Below are 22619 nucleotides of genomic sequence, written 5' to 3' on the forward strand. Positions count from 1 at the left end.
TATCCCACTCAAACCAGTTTTCACGATGATATTCCATATCCCATTTTCATCGCTACATGAAATGCAGTATTGAAAGGACCAGGCATCTTTCACGAAGTACAACAGGACATTGATAACTGTGCAGATTCACTCCCAATCCAATCTCAGGCCTTGTTTCTTACTTTATGATTTTTTTCTAGACCAGCAGGCTTTTCCTCATCAGGCTGACGAGGGCTCGCTTCACACATACCACTCAAGACTTCTGCATGGTATAAAATAGAAGATCAAAAGCAGATTGGAAAAAAGAGTAAAAGAATGAAACGAAAATTGAAAGAGATGTAGTTGGAAGGAAACAAAGGTCTGTAAAGATGAGCTCGAGTTTCATGTTGGTGATGATTGGTCTTGCAAACCTTCTGAGACCTGTGGAGCATTTGCTTGTCTAAAATCCAGGGTTCTTTTTTTTTTTTTTAAACACTTCTCATAATGAGCAACTCTTCTCTCATTTGAAGGATTGAATCTTTGCTGAAACAGTTTGGTAAGGCCAGGGGTTTGAACACTCAGTCACATGCGGCAGAACCAGACACATGGAGGACAGCTGACTCCACAGGACCAGGGACTTAGGTAAGTGCCCAGCACCGAAGCCACCTAAAGTGTCTGCAAATGCTGCCTTTTTAGCAAGCACAGAAAACTCATTTTAATTTAATCATGTTTTTATGGTACAAGGCAACCTCCAGCAAAACTCTTCTGGTGGTGTGGGTCCAGTGATGATTTAGGATTGGGCTAGGAAGTATCTTAACTATAGCAAAAGAAAGTGAAAGACATCTTCCCACACTTGGGTGCAGAAAGGTAGAAACAAAATTTTATTTTGTGAACTGCAGTCCCATCCCTAATGTTTTGATTAGATTTGGAGAAGGGACTGACCCTTTTGGCAGCTTCTTCAATTTTGAGGTTAGAGTTTAAGGTCAAAATTTGCGCAGGATTCCCCACACCATTGTGTTTCAGACTTAGGTTCCGTCCACAGTCCACTGCCAGTTGGCTGTGGCCCACAGATGTTCCATTAATGGAAGCAAACAGACAATTTATATTTGAGATTTCTTATCAGGATTCCATTATACTAGAGAAGCTGGCCGAATATGGGTGGCATCATCTCTAATTACAAAGATGATATGATAACTGAAAATAACTATGGTTTGATTTTCTTTTAAATGAAAATTGCTTTAATGATTAGCCTAGTATTGTTGGAACTGACATAGAATCTCACATAACCTGGGAGAAGTCATCCACGACTTAGAGGAAACACTGGGATTTCCATTTCTTGGGTGATCGCTAAGTCTCCCTCCATCCCAAGCTTGCCTTTGGTAAAACCAGCTGTTGTTGATGTTAAGGAAGAGGCTTCACTTCTCAGCTTCATGTGTTTGAGATAATAATCTTTTTGGTTTTCAGGAGTATGACATTATTTGTTCTGCTACTCTGAATTGGCTTCTTATAATTCATTTTTTGGAGCCAAAGAAAACACAATTTTAAACTGTCAGTTTAAGTAAACGTGATAGCAAAAACAAAGGGATTGAATTTAGTTAAAAACCTAGTATTTCTTTTAATTCAGAATAGAAAATATCTCTTTATTATTTCATTTTTCAGTCACTAGCTTTATCTTTTGAGACACATATCAGAACTATTATTTGAACCATTTCTTCTAGTTATATATTTTTTAATGTCCCTAAGTGATTTTTGATTTTTCTTTACTATTATAATACTTAGCTAGATATAAAAATCCAGGAATATGCTGCATGTACTTTCATTTTAGAGATTTTCAGAAACGTCCCCAAAATAAAATATAGTCATCGTTATTGTTAACAGCCGCATAATATAATAACAAGATCATGTTAGATATCGCAGCAAATTCTACATTATTTTCAAGATATTTAAAGCTTCCCCCCCCCCTTTAAAGACTGGCTATGATAATGATGAAGAGGTAATAAATAATCATATTTTTCTGCTAGGAAATCTTATTTTAAAGGTAACTTTTGAACCATGGGCAGATGCTCATGGGCAGATGCTCAGACTATAATCTATTCAGTTATGGCATCAAACAGTGAATACTGAAGATTTATGCTTTTGTAGCTTTTTCAATAGCTTGGATAGCATTAAGTCCATTAGTAGAGAATGATAATCTTTTGTATCAGCAACGTTTGCTTGCAAGGAATTAAATTTTTTGGTTAATTTATCAAATTTGTGCTTTCTTCCCCCGTTTTTAAGATAGAATGCAAACTGGGTCAAGACTATAAATTAAGCTGGATCTGGTTTGCTGTGCTTTGTCTTCATTACAAAACGGTGAAGCTGGAAGCCAGGCGTAACAGCTTTACCAAGACGTGATACAGTCACGCTTAGGCTGAGTTTTACGGATTCAGAGTCTTTGCTGATTTTGAGATATCTAAGTTGATTTCAAGAGCAGAATTATAGGAATTCCAAACTCTCAGGACTTCAGTGATGAGGTAAAAAAAAGTACACCTTTAAAAGTAAATTTGATCAGTTCAATAATACTTTTCCAAATATTGAATGAACATGATGGTAAGTATTTTATTGCTAATGACCAATGGCCTTTACCAAGGCTTACAAAAAATATATATTAATGAGAAAATAATAAAATGATATTATCTGAAAGAATTCCCATTAGAAATATATCGTGTCCCATCCCCTGGATTTATATGTTGTGTGTGTGTAGAGTCACTAATTATTTAAAGCAGAGTCAGCCAACTTTTCTGCAAAAGGCCACATAGCAAATATTTCAGTCTTTGTGGGTCTCTGTCCTGACTACTCAGATCTGCCAGTGTAGCTCAAAACCAGCTATAGAAAATACGTGCACAAATGAGCATAGTTGTGTTTCAATAATGTTTCATTTATAGACACTGAAATGTGAATTTCATATAATTTTTCATTTTGATGAAATGTTATTTTGCTTTTGACTTTTTTCAACCTTTTAAAAAATGTGACAACTGCTTTTGCTCATGGTCCATACAAAAATAGGTGATGGGCAGAATTCAGCCTGCAAGCTTTAGTTTACTGACCTCTGGTTTAAAGTATTAATTTTCTAGAACTCAAAATAAGATATACTAGTACATTAAGAAATATGAAAAACCAAAATTATATGCATGGATCTTTATGGGTTTTTTTAAAGTAACAAAAACATTTAGAAAATACTATAGAGCCAATATTTGAAAAAAGAAAGTTGCTAACCCTCCAGAACAGCAAAATTAAAGTTAGGTTAATATGACAGTTTTGTTATTTCTATTGCTATATATGTGAAGAATCCAGATGCTAAATACAAAAGATATTTTTTAGTTTGGTTAAAAGTTAATTGAGGCCAAATGAAAACATCAATGGCTTTCTTTGTTTGTAAAGTTAAGATTCTCTATAAAATGAGGTTAACTTGAAACTTTCACTAAAGTTATAGTCACTTAATATGAAAACTGCATCATTAGATAGAGTAAGAAAGGATGAAGACCACTTATTGTCAAATGTTGGAAATTAAAGTATGATGTTTTCTCAAATATGCTTGTCTAATAAAGAGCCGCAGTTCATATAACCACCCTGTCTCTCAGTTAAACACACTATCATTAAGCCACAGAATATAAATCTGTACATTACATGAACTGTACTTTCAAATTAAACCATTTCTTTAGATAAGATATATTATGGAGTTGGAAAGAATTCACGGCTAACGTCTTTATATTTCAAATGTAATTTGGATATAAGTTAAAATAATTGCATAATTAAAAAACAGTAATCTTTTAGAGATTTTTAAATCATTATCCATAGAATATATACATTTTAAAACTTATGTATATTTGTGTATTATGTGTATGTGTGCTCATGTATGTGAATTCTGGCATAGCAATTATATTTAGAAACTTAAATTTTGAATAAGTAGTTAAAATTGAAGTAATTTCTGGTTTCTAAAATTCTTTGCTTTATTAATTCTACCATAGAAATGTGTGCCATCGATGTTAATGGAGTGAAAAGGAGACTTAGCAAGCAATTGTATTATTTAAGTTTGAAGCTTTTTAGTTAAAAAATTCTTTTAAATTAAAAAAAATTATTTCCAGGGCAGAAAAAATGCTGGCTGACCATTTTTTAAAAAAAGTGAAGCAATTAATTAAAGCTATCTAGAGAACATAAAAGGATGAACATTTTTTAAAAAACTGAATCAATCAACTGACTAAATTTAAGAAATTTTTAATCCAAGAGTTTTACATACATAGATGTAATTTCGAGTCAAGTTCTAGACCCCAAATCTTATTTTCTTTTGTATTAAAACCACATAAAAACCAATATAAATTATTTCTGGTGATAGGTGAGTTGATTTGAGGATTTAACTTGATGTTTCATTGAAATTGATAATTTTAATTTCATTAGTGATGTAATCTTTAAAAATTAAAGCATTATCCTGATCAAGATTAGAGGCCGACACCTTGATCTTCTACACTTTGATAGTATGGTACTATTCCTTTTGTAACAAGGTATCCATTCATTGAACAAACATTTCCTGAGAATCTACAGGGGATCTGGCATTCTGCTAGTTCCTAAACACAGAGGTGAATGTAATACTCTTGCCCTCATGAAGCTTACTGGTTTATTAGCAGATGGTGTGCATCTACACAAAGGTGTACATCTAAGACAGCTGTGGTGATTTTGCCCCCCAGGATACATTTGACAGTGTCTGGAGATGTTTTGGGGTGTCATGAGTTGGGAGAAGTGCTCCTAGCATGTAGTGGGTAGAAGCCAAGATGCTGTTAAACATCTTACAATTTTATTAAAACATCTTACAACAAAGAATCATCCAGTCTAAAATGCCAATAGTGTTGACTTTGATAAATATTGATCTAAATGTAGCACATTTTAAGAATTGCTATTATGAAATGATGCACAGACTTTGGTGGGAACACAGAAGAGGAGGTGGTCAATTCTACGAGCAAGAAGGCTTGATCTGATAGAGGAATATCTTAAAAGAAGAGCTATGTGTGAACTGATTCTTGAAAGGCTGAATGGAGAGATACTCCTCTGGAGAGGGGTGGAGTTAAGAAGAGGAGCTTTCCAGACTGATGCAGTGAAGTGAGCAAAGACATGGATGTGTAAAATAGCTTCTCATCTTTGGAAACTATAGGAAGTCTAAAGTCAGTAGATTGGGTATGGGAGTATAGAGACCTGAGATTGGGCAGGTAAGTAGGAATATTATCTCGGGAGTTTTTCTTTCTTTCTTTTTTTTTGGCTATGTCATAGAGTTGGGTTTTCTCTTGGAAGGTGTTGGAAATGATGAAGGATTTCAAGCAGGGTCATGAGATGATCAGGCAGTCTATTTGTAGAATTCATCAGCCATAGTGTGAAGTGTCATGATTATTTAAGGAAACACAAAATCCTACATCATTATATCAGAGAAGAACAACAGGAGGAAAAAGTATCTCAGTGGGCAAGAAGGATCCTTACTTATTTTCCTATAAATGTTTTGCTTCTGATTCAATACCTTTCAATCTATTTGTCAGAACTATATCAAAGCAATAAAAACTTAACCTTATTCATTTTCCGTAATTTCATAAATGCATTATATTGCTGATCGGCAACATATAAAATATTAACCTCACATTTTATTTGGCTTTGCAATGATTTCATTTTTAGATTTTTCTCCAGTAAACTTACTTCTTATTTCCATTAAAAATTAAAGTGGATTTTTTTTTTGAGCATACACCAATTTTCAAAGGGTGGCTTTCTGACAGTGTTACAAAGCAAGAGGGAACTAGTCTATGATTTCTTACATAAAATTCACAAGTTGGATGAGTCTCACGCAGATAGCAGGGAGATAACTAGAGATTTGAACACAGAGGTTTTTTTTTTTTGTGTGTGTGAGGAGCTGAGCCCTGTGCTAACATCTGCCAATCCTCCTCTTTTTTTGCTGAGGAAGACTGGCCTTGGGCTAACATCCATGCCCATCTTCCTCCACTTTATATGGGAAGCTGCCACAGCATGGCTTGCCAAGCAGTGTGTTGGTGTGCGCCTGGGATTCCGAACTGGCGAACCCCGGGCTACCGCAGCAGAGCGCGCATACTTAACTGTTTGCGCCACCGGGCCGGCCCCTGAAAACAGAGTTTTGAACAGTGATATTTATACTTTTAAAAGGTCGAATTTTGGCTCCCCAGCTCTCTGATTGGTTGATTAACGAGGCCAGCAAGCTTGGTGCAATGGAGGCAAGGCTAGGAGTTTGATCTTCCTATAGCCCATTCTCTCTTCTTCAGCTGCAGATCATACTCCCCATCCTAGACAGCTGCCTTGAAATTATGGGGTTTTCTTGCTCAAGTGCTACAGGAGATTGTGCTGTGCTGCTGTGATTGTACTGATATGAATTCATCTCTGTAAAAAGTAACTAAAAAACTTCAGCCCTAATCCTTTGTTTACTTAACAAATAGTTATTAATCTGTTCAGTGCAAGGGGATGACTTTTTTTTCCATCTACCAGGAAATACAAAGGAAAAGAAGATTCAGGCTTCATTCCCTATGGATTATTTATAACATTGTACCAGTGAGCAAAAGAGAAAATGCTGTTGTTATAAATTGTCTTCTCTCCAGCCTCTGGAATATCTTCCTTTGCATTTCTCTTCTCTACTATCAAAGAGTTCCTTTGTGAGCAAATTTCCTCTAGATACTGATAACCTTCTAGTTACCTTCCTGATTTTCTCCTTCAGTTCACATGCTTCATTAAGCAAGTATCTATTGCCTCTACTTCCTTAATATATATTTTAACAACATCCTCCTAAGACATAAACAAATAAATAATCGATCAGGCTCTATAATCCAACTTTGAGTCCTGACTCAGAACATGGGAAATATATTTTCTCTCAACATTGTTCTTGTGGGTAATTCAGTCTGGGACTGCCGTTTTCCTTTTGTCTGCTTCTTCTGTGAGGCCAATCAAAACATGTTGTGGGTAGGGACATTCAGCCCATGGGTACCATGTTGCTACCTTGTTCTAAACCAATGGGTTTCAAACTTTTTGTCTATGAATCACATTCAGATATTTTGCATTGTGATCTGGTACACCCACACCATACACACAGCACACATCTATTTTACAAAGACAGTATATTCCATCCCATTTCATTCCATTCTGTCCTATATTATCCCATCCTACTCTATTTCATGAGAAATGCTGTTCGTGACTCACTAAAATAGTATCCTAGCACAGTAATTTTTTCAAAAGATTCTTCTAATCTAAACCTACAATTTCCAGCACGGACATGGGGTGTAGCATCCTCCTAAGGGGACCAGTAAAACTCTAAAGGGGTGTGAAGACATGTTGAAAACAAAGCTGTTCTTTACTCATTGCTTTTTCTTTGTATTTAGTGAAGACAGTTAACTTATTTAGATTTTCAAATATCACGTATAGGAGAAAATGAGATTACTTTATGTTTCTCAAAGACCTAACTCTTACTCTTCTTCAAGTCTTATTTATATTTTATGTTTTTCGTGGAGTCATCCATGAATGCACCAAACTGAACACCCATTGAAATTCACTTAGCAATATATATTTTTTTTTGTTTGTGAGGAAGATCAGCCCTGAGCTAACATCCATGCCAATCCTCCTCTTTTTGCTGAGGAAGACTGGCCCTGGGCTAATATCTGTGCCCATCTTCCTCTACTTTATATGGGACGCCGCCACAGCATGGGTTGACAAGCGGTGCATCGGTGCGCCCGGGATCCAAACCCAGGCAGCCAGCAGCGGAGCACTCGCACTTAACCGCTATGCCATGGGGCCAGCCCCTCACTTAGCAATTAACTATGTATGCTGGGTGACGTGTTTTGTGTAAATCTTTGGGTCAGAGACATTTTTGTCATAATGACCCTTGGTTTTCATGTTTTTGGTAGACCGTTTACCAAAATAGTGTGAAATAAATTCTCCTGAAGGGGTGAGATCTCCATGCCTGTAAGGATTTATGTTCAAATTTGCCAAAAGTTCTGATTTACTGGCTATAATGTAACATGACCTGCAATCTCATCCACAGTAATGCGTTCTTCTGCTTGCCTCCTTCCCTCTGCTTGCCTCCTTGCTCTCGCTTGCCTTCGACTGAGATCTGCTGCGAGGATGGCTTACCTTGTCTACTGTGAGCCACAGCCATCTCTAGAGCTCGTCTGCTGCTTCAGATCCCAGAGGCCATTTTAGTTTATGAGACGGGAGCCGAAAAGTTGTGTGTAGAGTTCTGTCTTATATTTCTAACTCTGGCTACTGCAGGGCTGTGATTTTGTTAGAATATGTTCATCTCATCCAAGACACAAAAGCTCATAAGCTGTCTTCTTAAGAACGGGTAACTTTCCTGTACTTCAGAACTCTCATTTTCCAGTGTCTTGACATCATTAACTTTGATCCTGTAAATAAGTTAGGTTGATTTCTGCCTCTTTCCCCTAACTCTACTGGATAAAGGGTGAAATGTCCTTTTTCAAAGGTTCTGTAGCCTACTTATAGTTACTTAGTCACTTAGATCTTGTCAGCCCTCGTTTTACAGATAACAAGAGAGTCCAAGAGAGGCACAGTGAGTTGCACAAGGCACCATAGTTAAAATAAGTTACTTACAGGTCTCTTGATTTTGAGTTTTTATTATGATAAATTTCAAATACATAAGAGATTGATATAATAGCATAATCTCTAATATTTTGCCATATTTACTACCCACACAAACTTTCTTTTGATGAGTCGTTTTAAGACAGAAATACTACTGATACTTGAAAGTCAGGGTTAACACTTAATTCTTTCCTTTTAGTTACTAATTTTTAGAGTAAGGATTTGATATAATGATCACCTCCAGTAGTCTATGAATGGTCTTTTTAATTCACAAAATAGAAACAATTAATATGGTGCTAATTTAAATGTTTAAATATAAGGATTTAAATTTTAGATTCTCTCTGATTTCAACATTGATTCTTAAGTAGTGCTTTTGTGTATATGAGTTACTTGATCCAACTGGCTAATACTTGTATGGATCTGATTTCGTCATGTCCCAAAGTGTCATAGTTTGTGGATGCAATTTTTTTGTTAGCAAACAGCTAAGTTGGAGGTATTCGAAATTATCATTTCAGGAGCTGCTTTTAGTTATCTTCTTTTATATTATCTGTAACAAGCATGCACGCACGACCTGGGAAAAACATGTAGCCACTTGGCAACAATTCCCACATCTAAGCAACAAAGGCAGCTCTGTTTGCTTCAGTGTATTCCTCAGAGTGATGTCATGAAGGTTAATATTACATCCCCTACACAGCTCAACAAATAATAAAAACAAAATCATGAACGTTAATGAGAACAGAGTAGAAAATGTATTTGAGGCTGAACAAAGTGCTCTTGTAAATTACCAGCAGCCTCTTTTATTTTGTGATTATTGCTTCCTAAAGGCCTTTGAGACCTTTGAGAAACAAACAAAAATTTAGATGCAAGTAGATGCAAGGGGAAAAAAAAGAAAAGTATAAAACTGATAGCAACTTATTTTTGTTTTTTTCATGTAATTTTAATTTTACCGTGTTGTCTTGGAAGGACAGCTGTCTGAAGGTGGTAGGGCTAGCGCCTTCCTTTAACACCATTGAGATCAGGCTGTGAGACCTCTCACTGGTTTTGTTTCTTGTAAAATGATAAGAGATAGATATAAAGGTGTTCTAGATGCAACACTTGCCACCTCATCAAGTCATGGATGGAGGATGAAGGCAGTGGAATATCTCTGAAGCTATAGTAAAGCCTCAATTCTGATAAGGGAGGTAATGTTAGAAAGAAAGCCCTGGGGAATTTATCACTATTTCTCCTGCAGCTGTTAAAACGTCATGGTTTCCTTGGCTCTTCATAGCTGGAAGTCATCTCAGTCATCTTCTAGTCAAATACTTCATATCACACATGGGGTAACTGAGAGTAAGGCACAGTATGTGACTTCCCCAAGACATTATGTGACACAGACAATTAGTGATGGAATGAGAACCAGAGCCCAAGCCTATGGTTGTGTTTATTCAAGGGTGTGTTAGGGTATGTTGCATGAATGTTGTGTTTTATGAGTTAATAGGCAACATGAAAATGAAAATATCTCAGTGAGCCTCTAGAAGGAAGTTGTTGGGAGGCCAAAACAATTGTTTTCCTAAGAAATCTTCCATTACTTCAAGGTCAGAAAGATATTCTCTTAAATCAATTTCTGGAAGTTTTAATGTTGTTCATGTAATTATTATAAAGCTAAATTGTTTCCCTCTTGATTAAAAACTTTTTGAGGGCAGAAACACATATTCAAAAATGCATATTCTGTGTGTTTAATGAAGTCACGTCGAATTGGCATTTACCATCAACAAATTCAACTATATAATCTTGGGAAAAAAAGAGAAATGCTATTAATTTAAATAGTTATGTGTAGTCTTCCTGTTATTCCAGTCAATGAATGTCTTTATTACTCTATGGAAATGTGAGACAGACAACATCAAACTGATATTCTTCAGTTGATCTTAGTTCCCCTGTAACTCTCTGAGGGTAAACATCTCAACACGTGGTGTATGATTTTAGTGTTTAAAGATGTGAATTCTGTGTCTAACATGGTTTCCAAAGCAAAACAAGCCCTTATTCTGTGTTTGGTGTGACGTTTTCTGATGCTCTATATTGAATAATATATTCTAAAGTTTTTAAGGATTAATATCCAATTAAAGCTATAAATGATCAAACCTAGCTGTTCTTGAAGATTTTAAGTTCAAATTCTGACTTTTTGTCTGTAACAATTATTTTTAATGGGTCTTTGAGTTATATTTGATTTTATATGCAAAAGTAGTTAATTGATATACTAAAAAGGAAATCAAATATACTAAATTTTTATCAAAGGCAATTTAATATGTTTGAAGGAGTTTAATTATCTGCTATAACAAACCATCTCAAATATTTAATGCTTAAAAATAAAAAATAGATTTTTAAAATTTGTTCAATCTTACATTTTCTTAAATATCTCAATAATATATAATCTTGGTAGCATGTCAATTTTAAATAAAAAATCTAAATTGCTTACTCAGTTACATATCTTACATGAGAATAAAAGGACTAACCTGTTAGTTAAATAGGTCAAATTCTCTAACATTTGAATTACTAAAAACACCAACATGCATAGATTCTTTAACATGAAAAAATAATTCTCTCATTTTTTATTATCTTAAACACTTCTATGCCTATTTGTTCCTGGGGTTAAGAGATACTAACCCACTTGGAAAACAACTATCTTCTAAATTAATGCAATTGTTTATTAGCCAGAGGTTTTGACTGGGATAATGAGTAGATTCTTATTTGTAACCATCATGCAACACAACCTTATTTACAGCCTATACAAGGCCTTGATAAATTAGAGAAGAGGTTGGTCTTGTTGTTGGTATAGCCCACATAACTCATCCAGCCCATATAACCCACACTTTTAGTGTTCTTTAGATTCATGTTACTCATTACCCAATTCTTCTCTCTGCAACTCCAACCACACAACTTTCAATATTTGATTAAATTTTGCATGTATTAACTCATAAGATATTTGAAGAATTTCATCCAGCTTTAAATATGTCTGATTTTGACAGAATCTTGCATTTTCTCACATTCTTTTGGTCTGGTAGGACAGTAGAATTTTTGTGGATGTAAAATGATACCAGAGCAGCGGGATTTTCTACATTACAAGAGACTAATGGTATATAACAACTTAAATGCAATGCATAAACCTTTGCATTTAGTTGTATTATCTCTTTGGTCTCTTTTTTTGGATCCTGGATTGGGGGAAAAACAGGTAAAAATGTATTTTTGGTGAATTGGGGAAATTTGAATATGGAATTGATATTAGATGCTATTATAAATTAATTGTAATTTTCTTGAGTTTGGTAATGGTTCTTGAGTTTGGTAATGGTTTTGTGTATGTGGAGAAAGTCATTTTTTCTTAGGAGATGTGTGCTGAAATATTAAGGATCTAAACATCTAAAACTTAATATCGAATGATTCAACAATCACCATCACCACCACAACGGATAGATGGATGGATGGATAAAGAAAGTAAAACAAAAATATGAGAATAGTAATATCCAGTTGGAATCTCCACATCTAAGGCTGTTAGAGTCTGTGGTGGCCTCGGCTTCTGAGAACGTAACCCTGATAATGTAGACTTCATCTCCAAAGATAGTAATCTCTTCAATTGTGAGAAGAAAAATGAGCAGTGAAGAGCTCATAGATAATGTGTATCTCTGTACAGGGTACTGTACCTAAAATTAGTTTGCATCTTGGATACACCCAAATGAAGCTTTTGTTATTTTTCTTTAAAAGTGGACTCAGATACAATGTTATAAACCAATGTTACTGCAATAAACAAAAAATTAAAAAAAAAAAAAAAAAAGAAGTGGACTCAGATTACACAAGGGAATGCTTTTTGCCCATAGCAGGAAACATCTGATCTTGCCATTTCAAGAGAACTCGGGTTTAAAATTTAGTTTCTTTGGGGTTAACTATTCAGTCATAGTCAAAATTTTCCTCACCCCTCTTCTCCTGACCTCCTCATGTTTCACATATGGAAAGGGAGTGGGGGGAGACAGTATAGTGCAGGTTTAAGAGCACAGACTCAGGGGCCAGATTACCTGGGTTCCAATGCCATCTCTACCACTGCCTAGGTGAGTGATTTAAAGGAAGCTACTTAACCTCTCTGTGCTTCAGTTTCCTCACCTGTAAAATAGGGACAATTATAGTACCTATCTCTTAAGGTTGCAGTGAGAATTAAAAGAGAATATTGATAAATGATTAGTAAATATTAAATAATATTTCTCAATAATAATTATATAAATAAATTATTAAAATTTATGTAAACAAAATAAATAATAGTCATTATTGTATACATTAGCTACTTTAAGAAAAATTCTTATTGTCTTGGCATTGGTGAGGGTATTTAGTCTGTTAATTGGCCTTAATGGAGACATCTCATCTATTTGGTCTTTAGTTATCGTCACTGCCCTTGCCGTGTCCACTATGGCTGGCATAACTTATGATCTCTTTTCCCAAAATGTTGAAGGCACAGTGGTTTATCCTATTTCCTACCAGTGACTGTACCTCCTCTCTTACACATATAATCTCTTACTGGTGCTACTGGAACTCCGAGCTCCTAACACGTTCCTCAGCTGTGCCCCGGCTTTGGGCCATCCATCTTGCAGCTATCTGCTATGTATTAGCTTCCCAGTAAAGTACAACATATGTCAATTTTCATTTTCTTCTCTATCTCTCTTGAGGGGTTATGGAAGCTTTTTAACATATCTCCACGCCAGTTGGAAGACCATGGGAAGCAATCTCAAGCCTTCTTTTTGTCTAGATCTCTTCTATCACCATTGCCACTCAATTCTGACTTCCCCAAGTTGGCATGGGCACTCTGGCAGACACTTCCTACCAGATTTTAGGGAAAAAGCCAGGCGTATGTCCCTTTTGCTTCTATATTCCATGTATCTGCCTGGATATTTTTATCTAAAGTAAGGAGCAGAAAGAAAACTCTACATCAGAATCTAAACACCCTTGCTTTTCCTACTCCTCTCCAAGCTCCTTCATGTGGGGCAAAGCATTGCATTTATGACATATATTATCTCACATCTTCTCTGTGGGTTTTAGTACAAACTCTGTGCTCAGTCCTCCAAGCCTGACTCTTAAAGCCCAGTTGTCGGAGAGCCAAAATCTCTTTTGTCTCTAGCAGTCAAAACCCATGGATTTTTATGGCTATTTTCTCTGTTTTGAGTTTAAAATAAGGATATTTGGAAGTCAGAATTAGGCAATATTTTCCCTTTCATATGGGTTCTATTCTCATCTTTCTCAAAGGATGGGGCAACAGAAATGATCAGGAGGAAATTCATTAAAAACATCATTCTGTTACTCATGAATCCCACGTAGAGATGGGCACTTGAAGGAATTTCAGGGGGTCATTTTGATTACGTGAGGTAGCTGCAGTTTCCAACTGCTCAACAAGCTGCTATGCCTCTGAATGTGTTAGAAACATTTTCCTGTTAGTACTACAGTATTTATGTAAGACCCTCTGTGATAACCAACAGAGGCTTGCTCTTGCAACTTAAAACAAGATTGATATGCTGCTTCTTACTATGTGTTTCATGTTTTATGATACCTAAATACAGAAAAATGAGGTTGCAGTGCATTTGGCCCTAATCTGCTGATATCTTGGTCTCTTCTCCATCCTTGCTCCCATTCCAGCAAGTACTCTCTCCACATTATTTTCCATCTCAATATATGGTAGTACCGTTTACTTGGTTGACCGTGACAGAAACTTGAGAACTGTCCCTGGTTTCTCTCACTCACTCAGCACCTAGAATTCAACACGCAGTCCTGTTATTTTCTGTTAAAATAATATTCTAAATTTGTTTACTTCACTCCACTCCTGGTATTACAAGCCTAGTCCTCAGCTCAAAGGCCCTCTAAGGCTTCCCATTCTATTTAGGAAAAATGGTGCACCATGGTCTCTTTGCCTGTACTTTCTGACTTATCTGCTGACCCTTTCGTCCTTGTTTGGCAGCATGGACCTTCTTTCAAATTTCATAAAAAATTAACTGTGTTTACATTTTTGGATGTAATTAACTGTGTAAATTTTGGATGTAAATTAACTGTGTTTACATTATGGAGTGAGCTCTACCTGGAGGGCTCTTACCTAGACTTCATCTGACTAACTCAAATTAGTCCTTCAATTTTTGTCAATATAGCACATCTCAGAAAGTCTTTTCTTGACACCTCCCATCTAAATTAAAGGTCCTGTGGTTCTACTTTCTTGAAACACTCTTTACTTTGTTTCACAGCACTTACCAAATATATTTTGTGAGTATATTTTTATGTATGCGACTATTAGTTAATGACTGTTTCCCACTCCAGTCTGTAAACTCTGTGAGGGTAAGGACCACGTTTGTTTTGCTCACCACTGGATCCCAGTACCCTGAGTCTGACACTTAGAAACTGCTCAATAAAAGTTTGTGGAATGGGGGCTGCCCAGCGGCAAATTGGTTAAGTGCACGCGCTCCGTTGCAGTTCCCAGGGGTTCACAGGTTTGCATGTCAGGCGCAGACAGATGTACCACTTGTCAAGCCATGCTGTGGCGGCGTTCTATATAAAGTAGAGGCAGATGGGCACGGATGTTAGCCCAGGGCCAATCTTCCTCAGCAAAAAAAAGAAGGATTGGCAACAGACGTTAGCTCAGGGCTAGTATTCCTCATAATAAAAAAAAGAAAAAAAAAGTTTGTGGAATGAATAAGTAAATGAATTAATTAACAGAGGAATTTCAAATAGTGGTGTACTAAGAGAATGGGGGTCTTTTATTCTTAGGCAAGATTTGACCAAGGTATGAAGTTATCTTTGCATTTTCATTATTGGTGCCCATGCAAATACCTTTGATTTTTTGGAAGTGGATTGGTATTTAGCCAGAGTATATTGGCATGGTGTCCCTTCTGATTGGCTGATTCCTGTGCTGTGCATGCTCATAAGTATTTTGTATATCATCTCTCTTGAGAAAGAAATATTTTCATTCTGAAATAATCATTCTAATAGCCAACTGTTTGATTAATTAGAAAGAAATAGGCATTTAAGTTAAATACTTAAATTATCACTTTATCATTAGTTTGTTGTCACTATACTTCATGAAAGGAGGAAGGAAGTCAATATACTAACATATTTTCAAAGCTGCTTCAGGAGAATAAAATGTATGCATTATCTTGAAAATGAACCTGGTGAATTATTAGGAAAAAGCTTTTAGAGTGACTTAGTTCAATCTGTCAGGACCCCAAAACTGAGGTGCTAGAATAAATATTCTAAACTAAACACTGTAGATCATTTAAATGTTATAGATTACTTGAGAAAACCCTTAACAGAAAGACAAATGAGAAAGGCAGGCAAAGGGAAATAAATGAACACTCACTTTGTGTCAGAGAAAATAAGAGTGGGTTTTTCTCTTAGGAACGTCATGTAGCATTCATATTTCCTTATGTGTACATCAACATCCTTAGAGTCATAAAATTTCTGAATGTCTTCTTGATGGCTAAACATGTTTCGTTCTTTGTTTGAGGCATTATTCTGAAAGTACATGGTGTGTTTTATCCTTTGTTTAGTGAGAGAAAGACACTCTACGTTAAAGAATGTATATGTACACAATAATGGATATTTCTGATGAAAGTTTTATATTTTCATTTTCCTTTTAATATGTACATTTCCTCTAATGTCCAAGTGCAGCCTAGAAATAAAGAATGTAGAGCTTCAGCTTAGACGCCCCATCAAAAAACCTTTCTTTGCTGAATAGTCACTGTCTCCAGCACTTTGGTGATTTTAGGGGGTGAGCTAATATGTCCTTTTCTAGAGGCAAGATTGTGAACACCGCGAGACTTAAAGGAGCAAGATAGTTGCCTCCCTGTATGACTTCAATGCCTCTTTGCCCCTGATCTTACCTGGATCCTCTTGGTTGCTTCAAAGGGCTTTATTCCTTTAACTTAAATTTTGATCTTTGTTAAAATACACACATTTCTTCTCTTGTCCTTTCCTGGGAACTCTTTAAACTATTTCTAGTCCTTTAAAGCTTAATGAAGTGTTTCTGATCTTTTCTGAGGAGCAGGCCTGGGTGGGTAATGCAGGAGCACGGGGAAGGAGGTTATGCTTCGCGGAGGGGCCGGCCAGCCAGTGCGGAGTTGCTGGTCAGTAAATGCCGAGGAGGTTGAGAATGGGAGGACTGGGTGATCACTGGCACCAAAGAGCCTATTTCATATTTTTGAGAATCTGTGTGATTGAAAAATCAGCTTTAGTTTAGTGAAAAAAACACATAAATCTTAGACTGATGATTGAACATTTGCAGAAATGATGCTTGGTTTGAATTCTCTATTTTTCTTCCCAACTAGAACAGTATCATACAGACCGGCCTATACGAAGTCAATAAAATGAAGGAAGTATGAAACTTTGATAAATTATTGAGCCGATTTGTTTTTGCAAAAGTTATTTCTCTAGAGTAGATAGAGGCACTTTTGAACATGCTCACTTTTTCTCAGGTCACAGGAGTGCTATATAATAAATTACTTTTCTCGGGCACTAAGAGCCACCTTTATTCATTTGAAAAGGTTAATGCAGCTGTTCAAAGTGTCCAAGTTATTCTTAGAGAATAATTTATGCACTAAAAGTCTGTTTTATTAAAAAAAAAGGTGAAAGTGAAGTACAAATTAAAAACAGGTAGATCTGGTAGTTCATAATGAAACAGTGTTTTGCCCTAGAGATTCATTTATGTGGATTGATTATATATCCCTGGCCACCCCATTTAAAACTTTCGTACTCCCTGCCCTCTACCCCAGAACTTCCCAACATTCATTTGGCTTTATTTTTCTCTGTAGAACTTATCACAAATATATTCTGTATTTCACATACATATTTTGTTTTCTTCTGACTTCCCTCACTAGAATGTCAGTTCTATGCAGATAAAAATTTTTCTAATTGCAGTAGCTCTGCCCCTCTGGACAGTGCCAGGCACATGTAAGCATTCAGTAATGTTTGATAACTGAATGCAGGAATAAATCTATGTATATTGATCAAACTTACCACATAATTTCCACATTTCCATTTGGTTGAGTGTTATAAAGGTCATTTTCTGGAAGGTGGGGTCACATAACAGTTGAGTGTGGTTTCTAGAGTCATCATGCATTGAATCTCGATTCTAACCCTGGCTGTCTGTTTAACCTTGGGCAAATTACTTAACATTTCTGTGCCTTAGTTTTCTCATCCCCAGAGTAAGGAGAATAAATTACCTATCTCATGGTTAGAAAATATGTATGCAATGGTTAAAAAAACATTCTGGCACACAGGCAGCCGTTAAAACTCACTAGTACTGTCATTACATCAGTTTGTGAAAACAATAATATTCTTTGCGCCCTCATTGCCTAAGTGAAATAGAGTCATGAAAATTATGTAGATATTAAAAATAGTTTGCCACAATCCTCTGAATCATTTAATGCAAAGCATATTTTAAGCATACATTATTAATATAATTTACTTTCTGAAAATTAGCAGCACATTAATTTTATTTATTTGACAAACTCCAATTAAGTCAAAGAGAGTAGTGTAATAATCCCAAAGGTCTAGCTTGGCTTTGCATTCCACTCTGCCATTCACTAGGTCTGTGACCATGGGAAGTCAATTAAGAACTTTAGGCATCAGTTTCTACATTTGTAACGTGAGTAAAAATTAAATCTCTGTTAGCAGCTGAATATTAAACACAGCACAGTGCCTGGCACATGACAAATTTCAATAAAAGGAAGGTCAAAAAAAGATTGTCAAATATACAAAATCTAGAGAATGATGTTTGTGACAGAACTATATCAATTTATGTAAACTTGAGTGAGAATTGAAAGTGAAATGATATTTTTCTGACTTAAGGTCAATCTTAAGCAAATAAATTAGAAATTCATATTTTGGAAGAAGTTATCACTTTTAAAAGAAAATTTAATATGAGAAGTATTGACATATTTGACAGAAAATCACTTAGTATAGACTTCCTTTGCGTTGCTAAGTATAAAACACAGAGCCCATTAGTACCAATTTAAGAGATGCAAGTGTCTATATTTTAAAACAACACATCTGAATTCCTTAAAATTCAATGTGATACGTACAATCCACCTCTTCATCCACTAATTCCAATCAGTTTAAATTTATGAAGGTACTAAGTTAAGAAACACGTATGAAAACCTCGTGCACACATATCTTCAAGGTCATTATTATCTAAGAATCTGTTGCTAATATTTTGTAATGCTGGCTGTGTTTGACAGTCTTGTACACCACCGTTAGCATCAAAGTAGGGGCATTGGTTGCTGCACTTAGTTATGGTTGAAAAGATGGGAAACGCTTCTGCTCAGGTTTTCTAAGCAGACTTTGCTGGAGCTGCAACAGCACTGCAAGCACCTCAGGTCACCCCAGAGTGGACAACAGGCATTGGGTTCTCCTTGTGACGTGAAGCTCCACTAAGCTCCTTTAGCCAGGTCAGGACCAGAGTACACATGTCTAGAATTGCACCTGCCCAGGAGCTAGGGAGCCGAAGCAAACAGGGCATTACGCATTGATGAATGTAAAGAGTGTCAAATAGCCTCCAAATACCAAGCAATCCCATTACAAAGAAGAACTTTAGGGCGGTGGCAAGTAAGCATCTCCAAGCTTGCTAATGCTAGTTGATACTCAGGTTTTCCATGTGCAGAAGAAATGATGGAGATAGGACTGAGGATGGGAAATGTGCAAGTTAGTAGTTCGTCATTTTGTTTTAACTTGCACGTGGAATATAAAGAGCTTGCCAAACCACTGAAGATGCCGTAAGCACTGCCAACATTATAGGGATCAAAGTGTGGACACCGCCTATACAAGATATGTGGTGCCGCTTCAAAATTCCCTGCATAATGCACTTCATATTAAACCACAGACCACTACAAGTATCATTATCAATATAATAATGTGATTCAACTAGTCAGGGCCGTCACCAGCCTGTGGGACACCTTTGTGTCCAGCAGTCCAGCTCCAGAGCACATGGCTCAGCTAAAGGAGCACAGACCCTGTCACTGTCCCCCTCCGCTGCATGCCGTTGTGCAGGGCACGGCTTGCACGTCAACATGTGGTGGTCCTGAAACTAGTATTTCAACGCCTCTGTCTGTCTGGACTGTGCCGTGTTCTCTACACACTTATAGTTTACAAAGTCCTATGATCATCATCTTAATTTTCAAATGGCAGATTTAGAGAATGGCTGAGGGGGATTTGAATCCATATCTGCTGATATCAAAATCAATGTATTTTCTGCTAAGCAAGCTGTCTTTTACTTCTACCTTCTTTTCATCAAAAAATATTTACTAAGGGTTTTAACCTTCATGACAGTGCTGTAGGTCCTGTTCAAAGTGTGAAGGAGAGAACTGTGCCTCTTTTGCACAGCCTCAGACTGGATCTGACATCGAAAAGCTAAGATTTGGCTACCTCTATCAAAAGGCTGTTACAAATAGGTTGAGTTTCTTATCCATTTTTGGTAAATATAAACGTGTCCAGTTTAGTCTAACAGTAGTTCTCACTGTTTTCACAACAAGAGACCTCTTCTCCCTTTTTAAAAATAATTTTCTCCTTTATAATGCCCATGTTATAAAATACATCTATTAAGCAAATTGCATTCACTATGTAAGAATATGTTTATCTGTTTTCAGATGAGACCTACTAAAGAGTACATAATTTAAAAAGCTAAAGAAGACAGCTGCTGATAAATGGCAACCAAAACACAGTGAATTTATTTAGTAATAGATATTTGAGTAGTTTGTATAGCAAACTTTGTTATAAGAAAGAATTGGAGTTGAATTCTAGTTCCTCCACTTATTTTCCACGTCACTTAAACTTCCTGAGCCTTATTTTTCTCTCTCTGTACATGGAGTAGTAATTCTAATATCATCTAATTATTATAATGAATATGAAGGGGAGACTACAGGTAAATGATCTGGCATACAGCACCTTCTTTGTGCACAGTGTGCACTCAGTAAGTGTTATTTGTCTCCTGTGAGAGAATGTAAAAGCTAGAAAGCATTTCAGAATAATAAAATTAACTCACCCGTGAAAATTCCTGACTCTGTGAATCCCTAGGGGTGGGAGACATCCCTAGATTGGAAGATAACAGTATGGGTCTAGAGTCTCCAAAGCCTTCTGGGAATTAATGGGACCCATCATGAGAAGAGAGTGTCAGGGCACAGAACAGTTGTGTGTTGTGGTAAGATGTACCACTCAGAAACAAGCCACTCCTTTTCCTAGTAATCTTCCGAAGACTCTGGAAGAGCAGGGCTATCTTAGTCTATTTGAAGTGTCTTGAGGAGCCGGAGAAGGAAGGCATAGGTGTGGCCAAGAAAGCACAGAGTCTGAGTCAGCCATTTGTAAGCCTTTTGTTTACAGCTGTCCGAGGGGATCAGAACCCACCAGACGCGTGGCTGTTTTTCCAAAAGTCATTAGATTTGTGCCTGAGGAGTATGTTATAATGCTGAAGGAAGGAAGCTCCTGTTGAATTAATTTTTTTTTCAGTCTATTTTTGAGAGTAAACTCATGCCTTCCTTTCCCACATCCTCACCAAAGTGACTTTGTTCACCATAAAGTTGTTATACTAAAATGATGATTCAGAAGCAAGATGTATTTCCTTCCTTTTGCTAAAGACTTGATTAATCATCTAAGAGTAGATCTCTTAGGACAGCTGAAACATCATTTTCCCCCCAAACCCCAAGCTTTTAAAATGCACTAAATTGTTTTAGCAAACCACTTACAGTTTTATTTTATTTTTGCTTTTTGTGCATAGACCAAAACCACCAGCCCAAAAGACTTTTTTTTCAATGCACAAACTATGCTCTGAGAATAAGTTGGACACTTCTGGAAGACGTTTTAATTTTATCAGGCAAATAAAAATGGCATCCAGAAAAAAATTGTACACTAGACTGACTGGTGTTTAAGTATCAAAGTCAATTTACATTTATTTATTCAACCCACATTGACAACTTAAAAAGTCACTTTCCATTACTTTCCACTAAGAATTCAAAGTTTTCGTACGTCGGGTTCAGCCCTTGTTACCCACCAAAGAGCAGTCGTTGGGGGACCCGGGATGTTGTTCCACGCATAGTATGTTTCTGTTCTCCCTTTTGTTTTATCTCTGTTTCCTGAGAAAATGATACACAATCCATTGATTTGGAAAAGTAGCATTGGTCTGGAATTCCTTTGTTGAGGGGAAATCTTTTCTGATGTTATTTGATCCTTAAGAGTATTGAGCATTCTCTGAGAATCACTTATCGAATGTTAAATTCCTCTGACTTGGGTATATGCATATTTTCAAGTATAGAGTTGTCTCCAAATTGGTCAGTCTGCCTCACCATGCTGTTCTAATCTGCCAAGTACTTGGTTGGAGTTCTTCCTGTTTATAATAAAGAATTTTTCTTTTGCAAATTTTATGATTTATACCTTAGCTCTTCTACTACAAAAGCCTGGCTTTGTCACCCTTAGCAAACTGAAGCCAAAGAGTGAAAGTAATTTTGAAATATTGTGACCAAAATCTCTGCCTCATTGCTGACCATTATTTCTGATAATCCTTAGGCCTTTAATGACCTTGACGGCACGGATGTGGACTGCCCGCCTGTGCTGCAGTGAGTGAGGTCAGCCTCAGTCTTCCCAGCAGGAAGAGTGAAGGCTGGTGATAGTCACATGATAAGTCAGTCTTTTCTAGGTTTTGCAATGGAACAAATATGGTTGCTGTTGCTTCTAACAATGAGAGTGCTTCCGGGATCTGCTCAGTTCAATGGCTACAACTGTGATGCCAACCTCCACAGTAGATTTCCTGGTAAGTCTGAACCTAATCTTTCCTCTACTTGTATCTGGAAAGAGTGATTATGTTTGAATAGTAAATCATTTAAATACATATGGAAAATAGGGGGGGATATCCCTCTATATTAAGTGGATATTAACAAATGGCAAATGACAAAAGACATTTTTCTGGAGTTTTAATTTACATCCACATTAACATACAAAGTGTTCATCATAGTTAATATTATTATAATGGCTGCTCATAGATGCGAAAAATATTGGCTAGTGGGTAA

At 36.4% G+C, this 22619-nt stretch overlaps 1 protein-coding gene across 2 annotated transcripts in view; it reads left to right on the forward strand.

Annotated features, from left to right (window-relative positions):
* The window catches only part of ZPLD1 (zona pellucida like domain containing 1), a 74591-nt gene that overhangs the window by 13858 nt on the left and 38114 nt on the right, over positions 1-22619 (forward strand). Inside the window, exons 1-2 of one of the 2 annotated variants that reach the window (XM_058555525.1) lie at positions 19209-19239; positions 22247-22363. In XM_058555525.1, the coding sequence (XP_058411508.1) occupies positions 19221-19239; positions 22247-22363 (136 nt within the window). In that variant the 5' untranslated portion in view covers positions 19209-19220. Of the gene's footprint in view, positions 1-19208; positions 19240-22246; positions 22364-22619 lie in introns of those variants that run through there. The other variant, XM_058555524.1, reaches the window with a different exon arrangement.

The sequence above is a fragment of the Diceros bicornis genome, chromosome 15 (genome assembly GCF_020826845.1).
Source record: "Diceros bicornis minor isolate mBicDic1 chromosome 15, mDicBic1.mat.cur, whole genome shotgun sequence".
Lineage (NCBI taxonomy): Eukaryota > Metazoa > Chordata > Mammalia > Perissodactyla > Rhinocerotidae > Diceros > Diceros bicornis.